A 22,471-nucleotide genomic window follows, 5' to 3' on the forward strand; every position below is an offset into this window, starting at 1 on the left:
AAATTCACCCTTTTCCTCACTGTACTGCTATCTTGGAGTTGAAATATATAATATGCAGGAGGTATGGGGAGCACAGTCCTCCAGATGTGGGATACAGGGGGGCTTTCCCCCCTGAAAAAGCATTACTGGTAACACAGACTTTCAACATTGGAACTTCTGGTGTTTGAATGTCAATTCTGTGGTTACCATTTCCGATATTTTGGTAATTCTGTATTAGCAGATTCGGAAAAATTACTTGATCAAATAGTGGAAAATTGTTTTGATTTTCCACATTTTGATAGTAAACCATACTGACATATACTACATCGATCACAAACGGTCAAAATGCATTAAATCAAAAAATGAAGGGGGTGTTCCCCAAACACTCCTGCTATTTATATATACCAACTCTGAAATCACAGTTCAGCAGGAAAATTCAAAATCCCACAACTACTGTGCAGCAACTTTCGGACTCTTTTGATGAACTAGCATTTCAATTAAAAAGAAAGTCATTTCAAAAACATTTGATGTACTAAAAGTACAACAAAACAAACTGAACCCTACACATTATATTTCAAAGTAAAATAACTATATTAGACTGGACAAAAATTATATTTTACTGGAGCATGGGTATTTAACTGAAAGTTTTGAAACACATCCAATAACTATTTCAGATCATGTGCCAATAAAGACTAAGATAAACATGTAGGGTAATCAAGTAAAAATGACACTAGCGCTTTCTTACTTACCCCTTAAGAGAGTGGAATTTAAGGAATGGGTAGTGGAAATAATTCAAGAGTTGTTAGGGAAGAGACACATTTTTTCAAAAGGGATATCTGAAGAGTGGGATAAAACGACACTGACATTAAAAAATGGTAGAAATGAGAAATAAAGATATAGGAAGGAAGTAATAGGCATTATTTATTGTTATTATCAAAGGTTAAAGTACTGCAGATGAAGGGGAATCTTACAGAACAAGAAGTGGAACAACTGTTGAATGCTAAAAGGAAAATAAGGGAGTATTTAGATAATATGGATGAGTTTTGAAATGTTGCTGTTAAGCAAGTATTTTGATAACACATCTAAGCATAAAAACTACTAGCACAACAACTTTGGTAACAGAAAATAGAGAGGTGGGTTGCCTAGTTGATTTACAGGTCCACCTGCTAAACATGAAGCAGTGACCACTAAGTGACTTTGGTAACACTGTGACATTCATACATCTGTGTGATATGTTAATTAAAAAGTCCTTACTGATATATAGGTAGTAGTGTCCTACTACCCTTCCCCTGGCAGTCTGTCAAAGCTCAGAACACCCCCCACTGCCTGTTTGCGAGGGTGAAGAACAAATCACCTGGCAGGACCAGGACAGCCATTTACACACATGGACAGGGCACTTGTTTTCCATGGTCCAAAAAGAAGAACACCTACTGTTCCAAACCAAATGCCATACACACACACTCATGCACATACCAAAACAGGTTTCTGAACCAAACTCAACAGCACCTCCTACAATCAACTATATACATCCAACAAAAAGGGGGATGGTGGGAGGGTACTGCCAGTAATGCAGTGTGATTTATGAATATCTGTTGTAACAGGTAAGTGGAACTTATGCAACTGTACTATATTCAACAAACACACTACCTTACTTGCATATGGGTAGATTCCCAAACATATCCAGCTGGGAGAAGGAAGGATAAAGGTCCAGGAGCACCTAAAGAATAGTCCATGTGTAGCCTGCACTGGATCTAGAAAAGCACCCATTTTGTATTGCTTCATGATGGTAAGGAATACTTCTAGAACCCACTCATTTTCAAAACGTCACTAATGAAGAAAAGGCCCTGGTGAAAAGTGCCTTTACCTTTCTTTGAGTCACCTTGTCATGGCATGTGTAACAAAAAATAAAACCACAAGGCAACCCATGTGCAATGAATTCCTTACAGACAGATTGACTTTTCTTTGCCACAAAAAAGGAATTATAATTCCTTTTGGCCTTCCAAAAGGGTTTTGTTCTATCAAGGTAGTGCCTGAGCTGCCTATGCACATCCAGAGTATAACGTAATGTCTATCCCTTGCCCTTAAGTTCTAGAGAGAACACAGGGAGATTAAAAGACTGAAAGAAAGTGAAGAGTGAAACCACTTTCCACCTGAAAAAAAGATGTGTGTGTAACAGAACCCCATCCCTGTGTAAATCAGGTAAGGTTTTCCCACCATGGGAGCTTACAGCTCAGAAGCTCACTTTGCAGATGTCAGAGCAATAAGCAAAACAGCTTTCCATGTTAAGAACTTAAGACCAATGCAAGCTGCTGGTTCAAGAGGTGGTAAGGTCAATATTTCAAGAACACAGCTGAGATCTCAAAAAAGGAGGAATTTGTTTGTGAGGGGATCTCATATGCAATGCTTCTTCCATGAACCGTTTTACCAAAAAAGAAGAAAGAAAAAAAAAAAGAAAGAAAGAGGGAAATCCACCGGCAGAGATGGCCACTAAATGCAACCTAATGGACTCATATGTTACACTATCCTGAAATACCTCACACCAATATTTCAAGACCAGAAGGAAATTAACCCCAACGGTCCTTTTTGTTTCCATACAGGCACCACTTAGAAAACTTCATCCATTTGTAAATATAAGATTTTCTAACAGCACATTTTCTGGCCTGCTTTAACACCTGTTGCATATCCTTAAGCAACAAGTGCCTAAATGGAGTTAAGACAATCATCCAGGCTGTCAACAGAAGGGTCACCACGATGATTTTGGCAGTTCTCTTTGAACTCTCAGAAGTACTGTATGAATCAGTAGAATGGGAGAAAACAAATACAGGAATATTCCCCTCCCAAGGTGATTTCTGCAAGTGTCTGTTTTGAAAGGAGGCAAACAGATCTATTAGAGGTGTTCTCCTAGAACACCACTACTTTGAACTTCTACTTGTGTGCGTCTGCACAGGATCTGCTCCATCTGTCTGTCACAATGTCCTGCTCTGACAGGATGTCTGATGCTTGAAGAGAGAGAGAATACTTAGAAGCCTGCTACCAGAATATGACTGCCAGTCAGCACAGAGGGTAAAACCTCGTACCCCCTAGTTTGCTGAGGTCCCACATCACTGTGGTTATGTCTGTAACCACCAGAAGAGTACCGAGAGTCCTTAGATGGAAGGGCTGTTAAAGTGTGAAACACTAACATCTCCTAGATACTGATGTGCTTCCATGTGTCCTTGGGTCCCCAAGTGGCTATCATCTGCATCCCCATTGACACAGCTCTGCAAGTGAAGTCAGACGAATCTGCCCAGATAGATTGTACTGGTGGGGGGGGAGGGGGGGGATGGGGGTTGAAGCCCTGGACTGATGCTCAACTAATCTCTACGTGACTGCAATTCTCGTCTGATGAATGGCAGCAACAGTAACTGGGTTTCCAGGGAACCAGGGAAAGAAGGTGCTGCATCCAACAATTTCAGACATACCATGAATTGTTCTTATGTGAACTTGGGCCAATGGTAAAAAAAAAATCATGGAAGTCAACAGTCCAAAAATTTCAAGGTATTCTCTTGCTGAGATGACATTCCCTTGGGAGAATTCTGGAATGTCCATCTGGCATAACAGGAACTTCTCTTCAGGCAGAAAAGCCAGAATCTTGTTGAAATTGATTAAGTATCTGAAAGACAAGTCTTTCTGAGGGTGTCAAACATGACTGTGGGAGATTCAATTTAAACACTAGATGTAAGAGTTAAGATGAGACCCATCTAGAGAGATTCCACACACCTGGATGGAGACTCTACACAGATCAGCAAGTTGAATTCCCAGAGTCCATAAGTGGACCAATACTGGAGCAAGTAATTTAGAAAACATTTAGTTTGCAATGGTTAGCCTAAAGGGCAATACAGAAAACTGATAGTGTGAATTAGACACAACAAATCTCAGATATCCCCTGGTGCATTAAGCCCTGGGGATGTGAAGAAAGGCATCCATCAAGACAAGGGTCATTGTGAGGCAGTGGTCCAGAAATACAGCAAGTACCATCGGCAGAGTCAGCATCTTGAACTTGGGGACTTTGACAAATGCATTCAAAAATAAAAAGTCCCACACCTGTCTGTATAACTGCTGTTTTGGGAAAGCAAACAATACTAGAGAAGAAAGCTGTCATTCTTTCCAAAGAAGGGACCAGTTCTATGACCCCCCCCCCCCACCAAGTCCAGCATTTTCTAGAGAATAGAAGGGAATAACAAAATCTGGTCCAGAAGTTGACGGGGGAAGCACACAATGGAGGTGGAAGATCTTTCCAATTTTATCTGAAACCCCCTGTCCACAATATTTAGTACTCATCTGTCGGAAACCACTGATGGTCAGGCCACCTAGTAGAGAGCTAAATTGAGAGACAAGGCACCTGACAGGGGGCCTGATAAAGATGGGTCCTGCATCTAAGCACAGTCATTAAGCTGGAAAGGGGAGTATCCTTTCAAGGAAAGGAACCCTTCTTCTTATGCTTGGTGGAGTTGCTGCCCTGCTGTTTCCTTTTATTGCTTTGGATATTGTTCAGCTGGTACCTCTGTTTATTAGGTTGCTGAAAATTATATTGCTTAAAGGAAGAGAACTTGGGAATGTGAAACATTTTCAAAACTCCTTGCATCAATTTACCTTCGTCATCCCAGTGTTTAAGTACCTGATTAGCTGCTGTACCAAGCACACAATCAGACTCAAAAGGAGTATTAATAATCACATTTTTTAACTCATCAGAAAAATTCCTAAAGTGCAACAAAGCACACCTTCTAATCACCACTGACAATACTATATTTCTATAAACAGTATCAGCCCCCTCCAAGGGACATTTTAGAGCATGTTTTGATACCTGAAGAGCATTGGAAACAATATCTTTAACATAGAGCTTTTGTTCTGTAGGCAATGATACAGCAAACTCATCTAAACTGTAAATTTCGTTCAGTCCTCCCCGTGGTTGGGTAGCGTTTGAAAGACATGCATGCGTAAATGGGTGTGCCTTTGTTGAAGGTTGGGCATTGCGTAAAAATCTACTGCCAATCATTAGTGGACCGGAGTTCCGCTGTGGCAACCCCTTACCGGGAAAAAGCCGAAAGACAAACAAACTTCAACATAGAACAACAGCAATTGCACACTTTAAAAAGCAACCATGCGAGTGTACCAGCTACTTTCACTAAATTTTAGCCACCTACCTAGTTAATATTAGGGATTGGGCACAAAGAAGACATGGTCTTATTATTAGCAAAGGTCACTGGGGACCAAGGAGGGTATGCAGACAAAATGGGTAGGAAGTCAGGTGAGGCCAACCATACCCAAATGTCTTAAATCCTTTCTTAAGCAAAGCCTCAATGAACAGAAGAGAACTACAACACATCTAGAAGATCTCTCCCAATGCTGGGATCAAAGGAGGAAAAAGAAAATATCTGTTTGGGTCTCTGTATCTGATCATCATCAGAGGAAACAACTGATCTGACACAGACAGGTTAGAGTCCTCAGACATAGGATCATTTTCCAAAAGAGAATCCCTAGCAGAGTGACCAGGGGTGAAAGTGCCATTATTGTTATAACCAGGGTATGCACCCCGTAACCAACTCCCTGCCCCATGGATCCATGTGTAGCCACCATCTCAAGTAAGTAACCAGACCAAGACTGTTTCTCCACCACGTGGATGGTCTTCTGTCTCTTTTTGGCATGTACTACACTAGTGGAAGAGTCCTCTGGGGGAGGGGGGAGTATCAATACTGGCAACAGATTCTGCACCCCTGACTTACCCTGCACCTAAAGAGTTTAGTTCTCTCATATCAGCAGCAGGCAATGGTATAGCCCCAGAAGATGTGACTGACTCTTGTGTCATGCACAGTTGTGTTACTACGACCACACTAGGTGACCTGCAGGTAACAAAAGACGAGTGGTCCAATAGCCTGCCCAAAGCTAAAGCTACCACAGAATCATAAGCCATAGGCTGAGTCTTATTTTCTTATTATTCTTTCATTTTCTTTTTTTAAGTTCAGCTAAGGAAGATGGTGGGGAAGATGTCTGCATCCATCCAGTCAGGGGCCAAGAAACTAGCTAGCTCAATACCAAATACTGGGTGCATGGTCAATCCAGTAAGAAGACTGACAAATCCCACTATTCTACCTCTAGACAGCAATCTAAAGACTTCTGTAGCGATAATATTCTGAACAATGCACTAAGAAACTTACAGCATTTTCAGTAACACAGTTCAAATATGTGCGCTAAAGTCCCCTGATTTTGTAAACAAAAAGGCTAGTTTCCATCCAAGTGCAAGGAAATAGCCCAATACAGTATTAGATAAGAAATAAATCATAAACTGATTAAAAATTCATGTCAGAAATGTTTAACATACAAAATGGCACCAAAACTGAATTTTAAACAAAAAAATCATTTAAAATGCTGTAATTCTACTCAATCACCTCAAATATCATAACACACAAAAAATGTAATAAACAAGTTTTCCTGTCAAAAACTTCCAAATAATGGCTTTAATCAACATGTCTTACTGTGCTAGTCAAAGCAATAACAGAAGCATATACAAATATTCTAATAGGAAGAAACAGTCAAAGCAGCAGAATACACTATTCAAGTACTGATAGAAAGGCTGGAGCAAGAAATAAAACCCAAAAGGAGTTTCTTATCTGAGCTCTGTGATTGATGTCATCCAGTTTGAGATGAGCAGTATCCCAAGAAATCTTTCTCTGCCTGTGGCACAAGAAAACTGTGAGGGTCTTGTCTGTGAGTGTGAAGGGCTGTCCTGGTCCTGCCAGGTGATTGGTTCTACACCCTCACAGACCGGCAACAGGAAGAGTTCTGAACTTGACAAACATATAAGGGGAGGGTAGCAGAGCACTACTATTCATGTAGCAGTAATGCAGTGTGTTTGCTGAACATCACAGACAATTATAAAGTGTTGAAGCCTGTGCTGGCACTGGATCTTGCAGTGTGTTTTACTAGTTGGTCTATACCATTTAGGCATTTTTGGCAATGAGGAGCAACTGGGACAAGTAAATTCAGCTTAAAGTTAACCATTAATATGGTGCCTTTCTTTTGTACATTTTGAGAACATTTCGATAGTGTTTTCTCAAACAGTGACAGTCAGGAAGGTGGGAGGATACAGACCAATCCCACACACATCTGTGCATTCCTACCAAGCATGACACTTAATATCAGCCAGTTTGGACAGCTATCATGTGGGAAGTTAGCTATTTCAATATGTGATACTTCTATAAGGAAGTTTTTACTTATGAGACTGCATACACCCCAACCTTTCATCCTGACAGGCCTGTTATCAATATGGATTGTGCTGTGATGAAACAGAAAAGTCATTTTGCATTTGGTCCAAAGGATTAAGGTGCAATTAGTGAGCTGCTTCTTGTGGTCCAAGGGTCCAGTGTTTGATTCCCACAGTCTCCATTGCCCAACTGCTTGAGACTATGAGCAAGTCACTAAACCAAACAGTGCTCTTAGGCTGAATCTGGAAAAAGGTCCATGGATATCTATGCTCTAACCCAGTTAACAAACACAAATAAAATACTGAATGTTTAAGTGGATGCAGAGAGATCATATTTGCCTCTGTTAACTTGCTTACTTCCATTTTAAGGTAAATTTACTTTACACAGATTTTATGAGAGCATATTTATCAGTAAATAGATTTTGGGATAATTTTGACTGCACAGTATACCTATACTGGAATATCATTGTACTGTGATGGCTCTGCACTGTGAGAGCTGGAGAAAGAACTCACTGTGATCACTCTGTTTATGAGACCTAAGAGATAGCCTAGCGCAGCTTCAGTATGACAGTTGGGAGTTCCTTAACACTGGTATAACATAGCCTTTTAAAGTACAGGCCTCCTCTTCCAGCTTTGTTGTTCACTGATAAGTTATCATTTAGTTTTGTTTCTGGAGTCACAGCTTAGCAACCCCTACTACAAACACTTCTATCATTTAAAGAGACTGTCTTCATACATGGAGCAGACATGAACTTTATCTGAGATCACATCTTAGTGTAAAAAAGCTCATGATTATAGGAAGCACCCTAACAATATTTATGCATGGGAATGATTTTCCCCAAAATGCTTCTGAATAGGTTTATACCCTTTCTGAGGGTTTAGATTAATGTTTAAGTCACTCTCAAACAGGCATACACCCTTATTGAAATGCTATTACAATTGTCTGAATATCAAACAAATGAAAGTCTGACTGCAGAGAATACGTGCAAACATTGGCTTCCATGTTTTTTAGCTGTGAGGTCTACTGGTGTGAACGAAGCATGAATTCTACCAAAGCCTGAATGTCAGTGAAAGCACTGTCCACTTATCTTCAGAGAAACAATTAACATATTGCCTTCATGCTAAGTGCTGCTTCAAAAAAAGGTCTCACTGCCCTAAAGTCAAAATGAAAAATAATGGAATTCTATCCATTAGCAAATTAAATCTACCTCTAACATCTTCATTTTCAAGCAACTACTGAAAAACTATCTAAATAAGACTTGGTTCTGCTCTTGCATTACCCCAGGCTGAACTAGTCCCGTTCCTCTCTTCTTCCACCTCAGCATACTTTCATTATATTAAAGCTTTCCGCTACATATTTTTGAAATTTGTTGAAGATATAGTTTGGAAAAGCAGCAGCATATATGACGTAAAACAAGTCAGCTAAGCAGAAGTTTTCAGAACACATAGAGAAGCATCCTTATTAAAGAAAACAGTGTCAATGGAAGGCACAAAGGCAAAAAAATGTACACAACTGTAGTGGATATCTACTCCCTTTTATCATTATCTGTTTTTCAGTCCTCATCAATTTGATTGGTGGACAAAAGGAGTCCTACTGGTTCTCATCCAAAGCTTTTTCAAAAAACACATGCTGGAATTGTAAGACTATGAATGATCAAGATGAGACTTGTAGGCAGACAGCAAAGCTAGATCTAATTTAGAAATTCAGGGTTAAAGGAATTTCTTTAAAACAAAGAGTGGACTGTCATCTTTTTCAGCAAATTAAATATCCTTAGTGATGGGATCCTTTAAATCTATGAAGATGATGGTACTGATGTATTTTGTCACTAAATATAAGAAACTTGCCACTGTTACTAGACGATGGCCTTCACGCATGAAGAGGACATTAAAGTTACCCCTTGAAAATCACCCACAAGTCTGAGCCTGACTAGCACATGTTCATCAGCAACTCAAAACTCTATACCACCATGGAGTTCCCCTTGGGAAGCGAGGAGAACTGTAAATACCAGTACATTTTTGTCAACCAATTTGCTGATGTTTCTAATATAAAAAATAAATGTTCTTTGTAGTTTAGCAGTTAATCATCCATGTGAGATGATAACCCATCTTTGTAGCAAAAACCAAAACAAGAAAAAAGTTGAAGTGTAGTCCTCATGCTTTTATAAAGTCTTACTGCCCAGTCCTTGGAGAATGCAACATATTCCTCCTCTTTATCTTGCAGCCAGAATATGACTAATTACTATTCTTCTCCTTTAACAACAACTTCATTAAGAAGGCTAAATAGCCTTATGCCTCTCACTGAGCAATCTTTAGATGAAGTTCTCAAAGGCCTCACATGGTCTACACAATACAAAATGGTCTACTTAGTCTTTTTATTGTACATACAAAGCAAGTGAAATGAAGTACAAAAGCAACACATTTTGAAAAATAAAATGAGTGAAAGATGAATGAAAACCTAACAGTATCTCTCCTGAGGACTTCTATTCTTCCACATGTACAACAATCCACAATACTGATAAAGAACTGGAAAATGACAGTGGACTTGCCCCAGAAGTGTATCTAGGGTGGGGCAAAAGGAGCATCTGCTTAGGGTGCAAAGCATTAGGGGAAGCAACAGGCAGACGCCAATCTTTTGGTAGTGCGGTACAGTCATTTCCTTACCAGCATTTCTGAATGCCGCATCTATATTACATTATCGTACGATTAAAATAGTGAATGCTATTTCATTGTACCGATAAAGTCTAAACCACATAATATCGAACACACGGAACAGCGAATGTTTTCCCAGGGAAAAAATTCGCTGTTCCGCAAAAAAAAATAAAAACACAAACACAAGGATAAGTGGGGGGCATCGCCCACCCCCCTTGCTTAAATATACCAACTCCTAGATCGCACCATAGTGGAGGAAATAGCAAAGTCCCGAAGACGGCCCACTGAATTTTTTCCCTGGGAAAAAATTGGATGTTCCGTGTCTTCGCTATTTTGCCATTTCAACAGTATCGGATCGACTAAATAGCTTTCACTATTTAGTCCATTCGATATGCTAATATAGACCCCTGAATGCCAATATGGAAATAAATTTCTGATTCTGCTTTCTCTTCCCTGTCAGGACTGAACCACTTGCTTCAACGCATTGTGCATGGCAATAAATTGTAGCAAATAAACAAAAAGCAAAACGGCTATACAGGTAAAACCCAGTATATAAAAAGAGAAGTATATGAGAGAAAACACTATACCGGGTACCACACAATAATGTCTTTATTTAAACAAAGTGAAAAGGAGAGGTGAGCGCTTTCGCAACCTTCGTTGCTTCATCAGACAAAGAATTAACTGTTCAACTGCTTGTTTTATATCACTCTCAGTCAAAAAAATGTTTTCCAATTAGTGACATCATACAACTTTTGAAAATTTAAAGGCATATATGACAAGAATATTGTAAAATACGCATATGAATATAAAATATATATACAAAAATGTAAAGTATGTTCATATTTATGCATATCTAATTTAAAACAGTTAAATAATCTCATTAAAATGCATATATAAAAAATGCATATAAATAAAAAAGCATAGTATATTCATATTTATGCATATCTAATTTAAAACAATTAAATAATCTCATAAAAATGCATATATATAATATATATATAAAAAGAATGCATAATACAAAATATATAATAAAAGAAATATATGTATATATATATTTTTATTTTAATTGTGTTGAAGGCGTCTAGCTTTAAGAAATGGAACCAGTGATGTACAACCATTTAAGCCTGGATATCTATCAGCATTGAGCTTGATAATCCATCTTTGTTCTCGGCTCTCTGTGAAATTTTCTATATCTCCTCCCCTCACATTTCTATGTATATGTTGTAAAACAAAGAACTTGAAAGAGTGTGAAGGGTCAGTGTTTAAAACATGTTGAGCAAGCGCACTAGTAGTTTTGTTATTTCTGATGTCTCTTATGTGTTCCAGTATTCTATCCTTTAAGTTTCTATTTGTTTTCCTATATAGAAGGCATGACATATTTGGCAGAAACAAAAATAAATAACATCTGTGGTTTTACAGTCTGCATATGAATGAGAGTATAGTGTAAAATTTCTAACAGGATGAATATATGGTGTAGTACTATGAATATGTGTACAAGCAGTACAAGACCTACAAGGAAAAGTACCTTTGCGTCTGGAATTATAGGTAGTTTTTTTGACGTCTTTATTACACAATTGTTGTTTTAATGTTAGATTATTTCTGAAACTGAAACTAGGTGCATTACCAATGAAATAATGTAAACAAGGAATCTCATGTAAAATGTGCCAATGTTGTTTAATAATATTAGTATACTGATTAACATTACTAGCATACTGAAAAAATGCTCTAATGCTATTATTTTGTGTATTATTTCCTCAAATTACTGCTATCTGACGTAATAGAATTAGAAGATTGAAAATACGCTTTACATTTAGAGTCCCTGAGTGTCCAAGCATCAGAAATAGTTCTATCTATTTCATCCATATGATATCCTCTTCTTAAAAAATCAGTTTTCAATTTATTCAAAGCTAGTACTGCATCATTATCATTGTTGTGTAATCTTAATGTTCTGTATACCTGCCCCTTGAGCACATTTCTTGGAATGTGTCTAGGATGCATACTGGTTTTGTGAAGGTATGTATTTTTCTTCGTGGGTTTGTGAAAAATTTTGCTGGTAAAACCTGTCAACTCTGATTTGATTATACGTACATCTAAGAAATCAATCGCAGATGTAGAAAATTTGTATGTGAATCTCAGAAAATCAGTAGTTGTATGCAAATAGTTAATAAATAATATAAACTCAGATATATTGCCTTTCCATAATAAAAAAAACATCATCCACAAAACGTGTATACCATAAAAGCTGACTAATAAATGGATTCTTATCAGAAAAGACATGTGTTTGTTCCCAGAATGTAAGAGATAGATTAGCATAACTATTTGCACATGGTGTGCCCATGGCAACGCCGATCTGTTGCAGAAAGAATTGTTCTTCAAAATATACAACATTATTTTCCAGAATAATCTCTAACAAACTGCATATAAGTTGTACTTTTTCATTGGTGAAGCAATTATTTCTTGTAAGAAAATTTCTAATCATATTAATGCCCCATGTATTCGGGATACTTGTAAACAATGACTCTATATCCATAGTAACAAGAGCAAAGTCATTAATATCTGATAAACTTTCAATTCTAGTATGTAATTTCTCTAGAAACATTTTGGTGTCTCTTAAAATATTTTCACATTTGTCTAAGAGCACATGCAGTGTACTTTCAACATAAATAGACAGTGGTTCTGTACACCAACCAGTGCCTGAGACTATGGGGCACATTGGTGGCAGACTTCTGTCTTTATGAACCTTTGGTATGATACAAATTATATCATGATAATGATGCAGTACTAGCTTTGAATAAATTGAAAACTGATTTTTTAAGAAGAGGATATCATATGGATGAAATAGATAGAACTATTTCTGATGCTTGGACACTCAGGGACTCTAAATGTAAAGCGTATTTTCAATCTTCTAATTCTATTACGTCAGATAGCAGTAATTTGAGAAATAATACACAAAATGATAGCATTAGAGCGTTTTTTCAGTATGCTAGTAATGTTAATCAGTATACTAATATTATTAAACAACATTGGCACATTTTACATGAGATTCCTTGTTTACATTCTTTCATTGGTAATGCACCTAGTTTCAGTTTCAGAAATAATCTAACATTAAAACAACAATTGTGTAATAAAGGCGTCAAAAACTACCTATAATTCCAGGCTTAAAGGTACTTTTCCTTGTAGGTCTTGTACTGCTTGTACACATATTCATAGTACTACACCATATATTCATCCTGTTAGAAATTTTACACTATACTCTCATTCATATGCAGACTGTAAAACCACAGATGTTATTTATTTTTGTTTCTGCCAAATATGTCATGCCTTCTATATAGGAAAAACAAAAAGAAACTTAAAGGATAGAATATTGGAACACATAAGAGACATCAGAAATAACAAAACTACTAGTGCGCTTGCTCAACATGTTTTAAACACTGACCCTTCACACTCTTTCAAGTTCTTTGTTTTACAACATATACATAGAAATGTGAGGGGAGGAAATATAGAAAATTTCACAGAGAGCCGAGAACAAAGATGGATTATCAAGCTCAATGCTGATAGATAACCAGGCTTAAATGGTTGTACATCACTGGTTCCATTTCTTAAAGCTAGACGCCTTCAACACAATTAAAATAAAAATATATATATATACATATATTTCTTTTATTATATATTTTGTATTATGCATTCTTTTTTTATATATATATTATATATATGCATTTTTATGAGATTATTTAATTGTTTTAAATTAGATATGCATACATATGAATATACTATGCATTTTTATTTATATGCATTTTTTATATATATGCATTTTTAATGAGATTATTTAACTGTTTTAAATTAGATATGCATAAATATGAACATACTTTACATTTTTGTATATATATTTTATATTCATATGCGTATTTTACAATATTCTTGTCATATATGCCTTTAAATTTTCAAAAGTTGTATGATGTCACGAATTGGAAAAATTTTTTTTGACTGAGAGTGATATAAAACAAGCAGTTGAACAGTTAATTCTTTGTCTGATGAAGCAACGAAGGTTGCGAAAGTGCTCACCTCTCCTTTTTACTTTGTTTAAATAAAGACATTATTGTGTGGTACCCGGTATAGTGTTTTCTCTCATATAAATTGTAGCAAGCCAGCTGACACAAATGTTAAGAAGTGGCTTGCTACAGTTTGCAAAGCAGAAAAATTAGACGACTTCCTTTTGCCTCTCAGATTAGCATTTAGGGCTGAAAAGGACTGAGGACAGAAGTAAGGAACAGCAGATCGCATAAAGTTTTTTTTTCCCCAAGCTTGATTTGATAGGCAAATTGTTCCCAACTCTTACTGCTGTTGCTAGTTAGGTGAAGAGCACTAGGTTATGGACACACACAAGCACACACACACACAACCCTATGGACAATTTAGTGTATCCATTCAACCTACTGCATACCTTTGGAATGTGGAGGGATACCAGTGCACCAGCAGAAAACCCACATGAACACAGGGATGACATGAAGACTCTGCACAGAAGGCACTCGAGAAAAGAATCAAAGCAGAGAACCTCTTACTGTGAGGAAACACTACCTGTTGTGCCACTGAACCATCCAAACTGAAGGATGGGGGTCCAACTGGAGAGAGATGTCAGTAAGCAAAGGAGAGAAGTATTGCTGGAATGAAATTCATCCTCAAGTCTTGGTGAGTACCTTCATGAGGTGGACCCTGTTTCTCACAAAATCTCCTGGTATGCGCACTGGTGCCAAGTAGGGAAACAAATTACAGTTTAGAATCCTCAAGACACAGAACCACTCCTAAAATGGGCTAGGCCAGACCCAGGCAGAGGATGGCCCCCCTGTTGTAGAAGGAAGTAGCAGTCCACAAAAACTGATAGGCCAAAAAAGAGAGAGTGGACTACTGAGGATAAGAAAGAAATGATGTACTATTATGCAAGAAGCCCATAATTTACAGACAGAAGATATACAAAAAGATTAAGAGAGAAATTAGAAGAAAGAAAAATACTTCCACAAGAAAAACTGTCAGAAGCTTCAAATAAAAATGTGTTCATTAATATGAAATGCATTATACAGACCAAGAAACCTTGGGCTGTTTGAAAAAGAAGTGACCGAGGAAGTGTGAAAATATAAAGAACAAAATTTAGAGACTTTTTAAAAGTATAAAAAAGAAATAGAGACACGGGAAATAAAGGGAGATCTGATATGGTACAACATTTACGCAAAGGAGAAAGCTAAATTAATCAACACAAAAAAGGCAGCCCCAAAGTTATTTGAAGAGAAGTACAGGCAAAGACATCCAGATATGGAAAAATTCAAAATAAAAAAAAACAAGATCACTTAGAGAGAATATAGAACAGAAGATTAGTAAAGTAGAAGTTAAAAAAAACAGTAGTAGTAGTCATGGAATACTTGCAAAGTGAAGGATTTAGTGCATAAAGTCTAACACAGGTTGCATCACAGCATGATTGAATGAGTCTCCAAATTAAGGAGAAACAGGAGGAGCAGGACACATCCGAAGATGAAATATGGACATGGGAAAGAAAAAGAGATTTAATATGGTACAATGTTACGCAAAGGAGAAAGCAAAACTAATCAATACAAAAACAGCAGCACCAAAAATATCTGAAATACAGGTAAAGACATCAGACATGGAAAATTATACAATACAAAAAAAAATAAGAAAACCAAGAGGAAAAGTAGAAAATAGAATTAATAAAGGAGAAGTTAAAGAAACAGAAATGGAGGTTATGGATCACCTGCAAAGTAAAAGCATTTAGTGTAGAAAATCTAACTCAGATAACATCCCAGCAGTTTAAAGCAATGACTCCCAAAATTAAGGAGAAATCAGTGGAGCAGGAAACATCTGATCAATTGCCATATGAAGATACTTTGGAGCCTTTCATAGGAAGCTAGTACAAAAGTTCGGGTCTATATCAGAAGCACAAAAAGACTAAATCGCGAACGCTCACATGAGCGAAAATGCCAGGAATCGAAAGTGTAATTGTGGGGTCATGTTACAGTGAGGAGTGGGATATTTGCCCTTTCCTCACTGTACTGCGACCTCGGAGTTAGAATATATAGTTAGCGGGGGGTGTGGGGGGCACAGCCCCCCACGATAGCAAGTTCGATTACTGGCATTTTCGCACATGTGAGCATTTGCGGTTTAGTCTTTTTGTGCTTCTAATATAGACACCAAAAGTTTAATTGGATTTGCACAGAAAGAGAAGGAACAGGAAACTGTGGCAACTCTCAGACAGTCAATGCTGTGCAGTGACAGGCCAGTCAGATCCCATATGAAACAGCAACGGATGACAGGATGAAACTAGAGAGAATGTGGCACAGGAAGATGCTCTGGAACTTTCTATAGAATGCCCGCAGGAAATGGAGAACAAAGAATGTGCCCTCAGTTTAGAAGAAAATGATCTAAGAGAAGAGTGCTTGATTTAACAGAAATGGACAGACATATTAAGATCAATGAAAGAAATAGACTACAGAAAGTTAATAAAACCAGAAAAGTAAGAAGTTTGATAAAACAAATGAACACAGTAATTAGGACTGTCCATAGCGATTCATGTGATATAACAAAAGTTGTTGTTGAGTCTTTTGGCTTTTCCCGGTTAGGGGTCGCCACAGCGGAACTCCGGTCCGCTATTGATTGGCAGTAGATTTTTATGTGCTGAGTTGGCGGCCCTGATGCACAACCTTCAACGAAGGTACGCCCATTCACGCATGTCTCCACACAGAAGATGCTCTAGCTGAGAATCGAACAGGACAATGTCCTACTGTGAGGCGACACCGCTACCACAGCACCACCACCGTGGGTGATATAACAAAAGTAAACAGGATATATTACTGTGCAGCTAAATTAATAACAGATGAAGTCTTACCACAAAAACACAGGGTAGTAAGGGAAAGGAAGGGGAGAAATTGAATGCCATCATGGAAGTATCAAACAGAGAAAACTATGAAGCAATTAAGATAAGAATTGTCCCTGTTAGAAGAGTATAGAAGGAACAAATCAACAAAAATACTCAGACAGACAGACGTGATAAAAGCAATACACAGTATCACAACAAATCACGATCTATCATGCACTACCGCAAATAATAAACTAAAAATATCAGCACAGGCAGAAAAACTTAGAAGATATGCAGATAAATATAAAGAAAAAATATAAAGTAAGAAATTTACTGATGACCCAAAAAGGTTCTATAGAAAATTGGGAAACAAGGCAAAAGGAATTGAAACATCGCCAAAAAAAGAAGAAATAGGCACATTTTGGAGAAATATCTATGAAGATCCTACGGAACATAACAAAGATGGTAAATGGGAAGAAGTAAAAGAAAGAATAAGAAGTTCAAATATATAGGATATGAAATGGGATGAAATAATGTCCAGAAAGATTGAAACAAAGTTAAGAAAAGCTCCTAGTTGGAAAACCCCAGGCCCAGATGTAGTACCTATCTTCTCGCTAAAAGTATTAACATCTTTACATGAAGATTTAGCCATAACCAAGAACTATTTATATGGGTATCCTGACCAGACACCAGCCTGGTTAACAATAGGAAAAATGATACTCTTACTTAAGAGCAAAACTGCAAGCTATCCTAAAAAGTATAGACCAGTAACTTGCCTTCTGACAATGTATAAACTATACACTGGAATTGATGCCGACAGAGTTTATAGTCATTTAGAAGAAAACTCAAACATGGCAACAGAACAAAATGATAAAAAAAAGTCATATGGAACAAAGAATCATTTCTTGTTACATAAAGTCATAATGGAGAACTGTAAAGAGGGGAAGAATCTAAGTATGGCATGGGTAAACTATAAAAAAGCATTTGATAGTATCCCACATTCATAGAGTGCTTAAAAATGTAGAAGATACACCCTAGACTAATTGATTACATCACAGTGACCATAAAAGAGTGGTAAACCACTTTGCAGTTAAGCCATGATAAAGGACAAATTATTTTTCCAGGGATAAAAATTCAAAGGGGGATATTCCAGAGTGACTCTCAGTCACTGCTGCTATTTTGTCTTACACTTAACCCATAAAGTTGTCTACTTAACACAGCAGGTCATGGTTACAATTTGACTCCCAGAAATCAAGAAAGTGTAAAGACTTCTCATCTTTTTGTAGATGATCTAAAACTGCATAGTTCATCAGATGAGGAACTGAAAGCACAACTGCAAGTGGTCAAAACTTTTTCAGATGATATAAGAATGTCATTTGGTTTTGGCAAATGTGCAAAAGCAACCTTTAAAGCAGGACAGCTGCCTTACCAAGAAAATACCAGTTTGGGACAGGAATGTGATATAAAAGAACTCGAGCAAGAGGGAGTATATAAATATTTGGGAACTGATGAAGGATCAACAATAAAACATGAATAAATGCAAATAAAACTTAGTATGGAATATTTTAGAAGACTTGAATTAATACTGAAAACAGTGTTGACATCTAGGAACAGAGTCCAAGCTATAAACCAATTTGCTCTTTCTGTACTAACTTATAGTTTTGGAGTGACTGACTGGCCCCAAAAGATGTTGGGTTGGACAAGAAAACAAGAAAGATACTTCATGCTCATCAAATGACTTATAAAATCAGTGCATATCAAAATTATATATTCCCAATTCTGAAGGAGGTATGGGTCTCCTTGAAATTGATTACATGGATAGATCTGCAATCGTGGGATTTCATACATATCTGCTGACCTCACAAGACCCAAATATAGTTAAAGTTTTGAAAAAATATAAGGAGATTAAATCTAAGATGACTTCCCTGCTTAGTTTAGCAGAAGCATATCAGCATTAAGTGGAAATGGAACTCAAACCAAAAGTAGATAAAATCAGGCAGCAACTGAATGTTCCAAAAAAAAAAATACAAAAGAAAGAATATAAGGTAAAGGATCAGATGAGAAGGCAAGACATGTGAAATATGCATTAATATAGTTGCAAGTATAGAACAACTTCATGTTGATCAGTATCGAAGTTAAGAAGAGTTGAATGTAAACCAAAAGACGAAAGATTAATATTGGCGGGTCAAGATAGTGAACTACATACACATTGGTTTACAAAGTCCATTAAACATGTTGGAGAAACAAACACATGCAGAGTTTCTAAAACAGAAGTTGTGCATCTTGTTGCTGGCTGTGTTATACGAATAGCAGAAGGACTGTACACAGAAATGCATAATAATGTGGCAAGTCTATTGCACTGGGGATTGTGCAAACATTATAATACTGAAGTAGCTAAAAATACTGGAAACATGAGCCACAAAGCATCATAGAAAATGCTGAAATTTATATCACATGGGATCATCCATTACGAACAGTTCAAGAAAACCAGATATAGTAGTCTATGAAAAGAAAACAAAAGTAGCACTGATCATTGCAACTGCTACACCCAGTGACTACAGTGTCTTACATATAGAGAGACACACAGTCATAAAATACCAGGATTTGCAGGCAGAGATGAGGGCAATGTGGAAGAAAGATACCCAGACATTTCCAGTAGTAGCAGAAGCAATGGGTCTTATAAAAAAGAATTTACAATCGTACTTGGACATATTACCGATGCATGTAACTCTGTACGAATTGCAGGAGTCATTATTGGGCACATTGTGGGCGCTGCAAGGAGCACTTCTGGCTACCATCAAAGATTGAAACAATACTAATTTCATGAACTTTAATCATACTTTGACTTAGGAATGGGGTCCATTCCCATCATGGTATTAGAAACCCAAAAGATTTGGAGAAATTAAAAAAATGATAATTCTCTACAGTTCTGAATTACTTCCTTTCCTTTGGCTTACTAAAATCTTCTCCAGTCATTTTATGTGACCTACATTCTGAACTTTGGTAGCAAAGAACTGGGAAACAGTGATACACCCCTCCCTTCATCAATGTTGGCAAGACATAAGGTGAGTATCTCTGAAGAGAACTGCTACGGGCAAACTGCAATGAAAAACTGCTGCTGGATGCTAGCTCATATAAAGACATGATAAGGGCAATGCTCTGAAAGTTGTGGATTACTAGCAGGTACCTATTTGTTTTATCATTCTGCTAGCCACGTAAGTAAACCTGCCTCTATGTGGATATTTGTCTTTGACTAAAACAGCAAGGAAATATATCATATATATTTATAGACATTTTACAGAAGTCAATTAATCAGAATATGAGAAAACTAGGGTACTCACAGAAAACACACACGGATACTTAAAGAGCCTGTCAACTCAAAATAGACAATAACCAGGGCTTGGGGAGACACAGATCTTTTAAGACTATGAAAGACGGGATTCTATCAAAAACAAACAAAAAATTAGCACCACTTTAGGGAAATTGAACTAAATACAATCGCCAAAAGAGTGGAGAGGGTGAAAATGTGACTGTGCACCATACTACATAAGTAACTTTTCTTAATATTCAGTTTCAAATAGGTAAATGACACAGATAAAATGTTTCAAAGGAAATCTAACAAGTACACAGGAAAATGTATGAAAAGTGATGTGCTTTAGGTAGGTTTTATAATAATTACACATCATCAGATAAACAGTGCTACAAAACACACTGAATATGTTTAACTGCTGCCAAAATAAATCCATTCTGTGATGTGTTTCTTCTGCCATATAAAACACAATTTAGCAGATAAGCACTGTAGACCTCCTTTCAAATCGAATAATTTTGCACTTTACAAAAATAAACACCGTTCAAACAATGCTTAGTGATGCACTGTAAAAATGCATTGTGTGTGTGAACTAAACATCTGGCATACACAGTACAACAAAAGCACAGCTAAAAAAGAAGGACAAACCTGACCTTTAACCCTCACCCAGGCATTCAAGCAAGCACATCAAGTTATATCTGATAATTAATAAGAAAGTGCCCTGTTTATTTCACTTTTTGGTTTCTTATGAGATCAACAATCCTGTCTGTCAACTGTCAGTCAGTGAATGAAAGGCTTTTTATTATCACATCCAAAGGAAGGCAATGAATACCACTTTAGATACTACTACACACATTTGGCAAAGGGTCTATTACAAGTCCTCATGTGCTAGTAGCTTATGACACACTTTCTCACTGCCACTTGTTCCAAGTGTGCTAACTCCTACTAATCCGATCTTGATTACTTAACTATCCTACCACCCAACCCTACTGAACTGTACAGCCCTACCACAGCCTTAACTCTAGCCTTAAAACTCCCACCTGGTCCTTAACCCTAACCATACTGCTTCCTAGCCCTAAAGTCTCTCATCACTAACTAAACCTAAAATTTTACTGTCCATTCCCTAAACTCCCCTCCCTAGACCTAATATCTCTGATAACTCTCTAATGCTAAATATTCCCCTTCCCACTATTTAAACCTAAATCCCTCTGACAGATCACTGATAAGACCCCCTAACCTACACTCCCACCCCACCCCACTCCCTCCCAGTGGCTGCCACACTTACCTAGCTCAATCTCAGATGCTGTGTTCAGGTGAGGAGCAGCAGCTCCACTCTCTCTCTTTACATGGCTGCTGCACCTCACCCAAAACTGTACTTGAATTTGAGCATGAGCAATAGCCCATGAGAGCTACAAGATGCCCAAGTACCGTCCTTTGAGACACTGGTCTTTGTGTGCTTGGGGAATTGGCTTTTTAGTAGACCCATTAGCAATCAGATAGGTGATTACAACTAATTACATTATTATCACTTATGCAGACAAAGCACATGTGAATAGATTTATGTTTCTTAAGGACCATCACTGAAAACCACAACTCTAGTTTCAACTTGTTATGCAATGTGGAAGTAAAAATACTTTTAGCCATTTACTTTCTGCAGTCAATGTTCATAAAGCTAGTGTACAAATATCTGAAAAAGAAAATCTGTACTTACAGGCACAACCAGCAAAGTAGAAAAGAAATTATTAAGGAAATCTAGAAGAAAGCCTTCTGACTGGCGCATCTTTCCATCAATACTGATCATCTTTGGAACCTCAGGAACTAGGCTCACTGCAGCTTTCAAAAATGCATCCGCTGTAAAAACAACACACACATATTTATTATTTGTGTTAAAGAAAAAAAAGTCATACTATCACATACCAATTTTCTTTCCTTAACATAGAAAGCTCACTACGAGACTGCCTTTTACTCAAAAATATGGTAGATTAACAAATATGGATTATTTTATTTATTTGCATATTTTTTTTAACCAGGGTAGAGTACTGACCCAATAACCCAGATGGAAGTTTTTCAGAGTCAGCTAAAGAGCACTATCTGTTTAAGTGACTTGCTTAGAGTCATACAGTAGGCAAATGGAGGCCAATGGCATCTAAAACCCCTGGATTACAGGAAGCAGCTCAGTAACAGCTCACAGCCTTAAACCTCTGTTTTATCCGCTACATTGACTGACAGTCTAAAACTACTGAATTTCTTAAAATAATGTTCACAAAAATAAATGTAATGCACATGTATCTAAAAGAAATAAAAATAGCCCTAAAGCAGTGTTAATCGTTTAACATGGTATTAGAGATGACTAATGAGGTTACATTGTTTACTAGCCAGTTGATAAGGTATACAGAATTTTAGCCCATTAATACATCCATCTGTTTTATACCCTGAC

The 22,471-nt window shown here is 37.2% G+C and overlaps 1 protein-coding gene across 1 annotated transcript in view; it reads right to left on the reverse strand.

The window, feature by feature from the left end:
• Positions 1-22,471, reverse strand: part of VPS35L (VPS35 endosomal protein sorting factor like) — a gene marked incomplete in the record, with an annotated part of 3,288,436 nt that overhangs the window by 1,042,989 nt on the left and 2,222,976 nt on the right. The window contains 1 exon segment of the mRNA XM_044089753.1: positions 21,746-21,885. Coding sequence (XP_043945688.1) covers positions 21,746-21,885 — 140 coding nt within the window.

Source organism: Protopterus annectens, chromosome 12.part0 (genome assembly GCF_019279795.1).
Source record: "Protopterus annectens isolate FY-2018-M chromosome 12.part0, PAN1.0, whole genome shotgun sequence".
Taxonomy (NCBI): Eukaryota; Metazoa; Chordata; order Ceratodontiformes; family Protopteridae; genus Protopterus; species Protopterus annectens.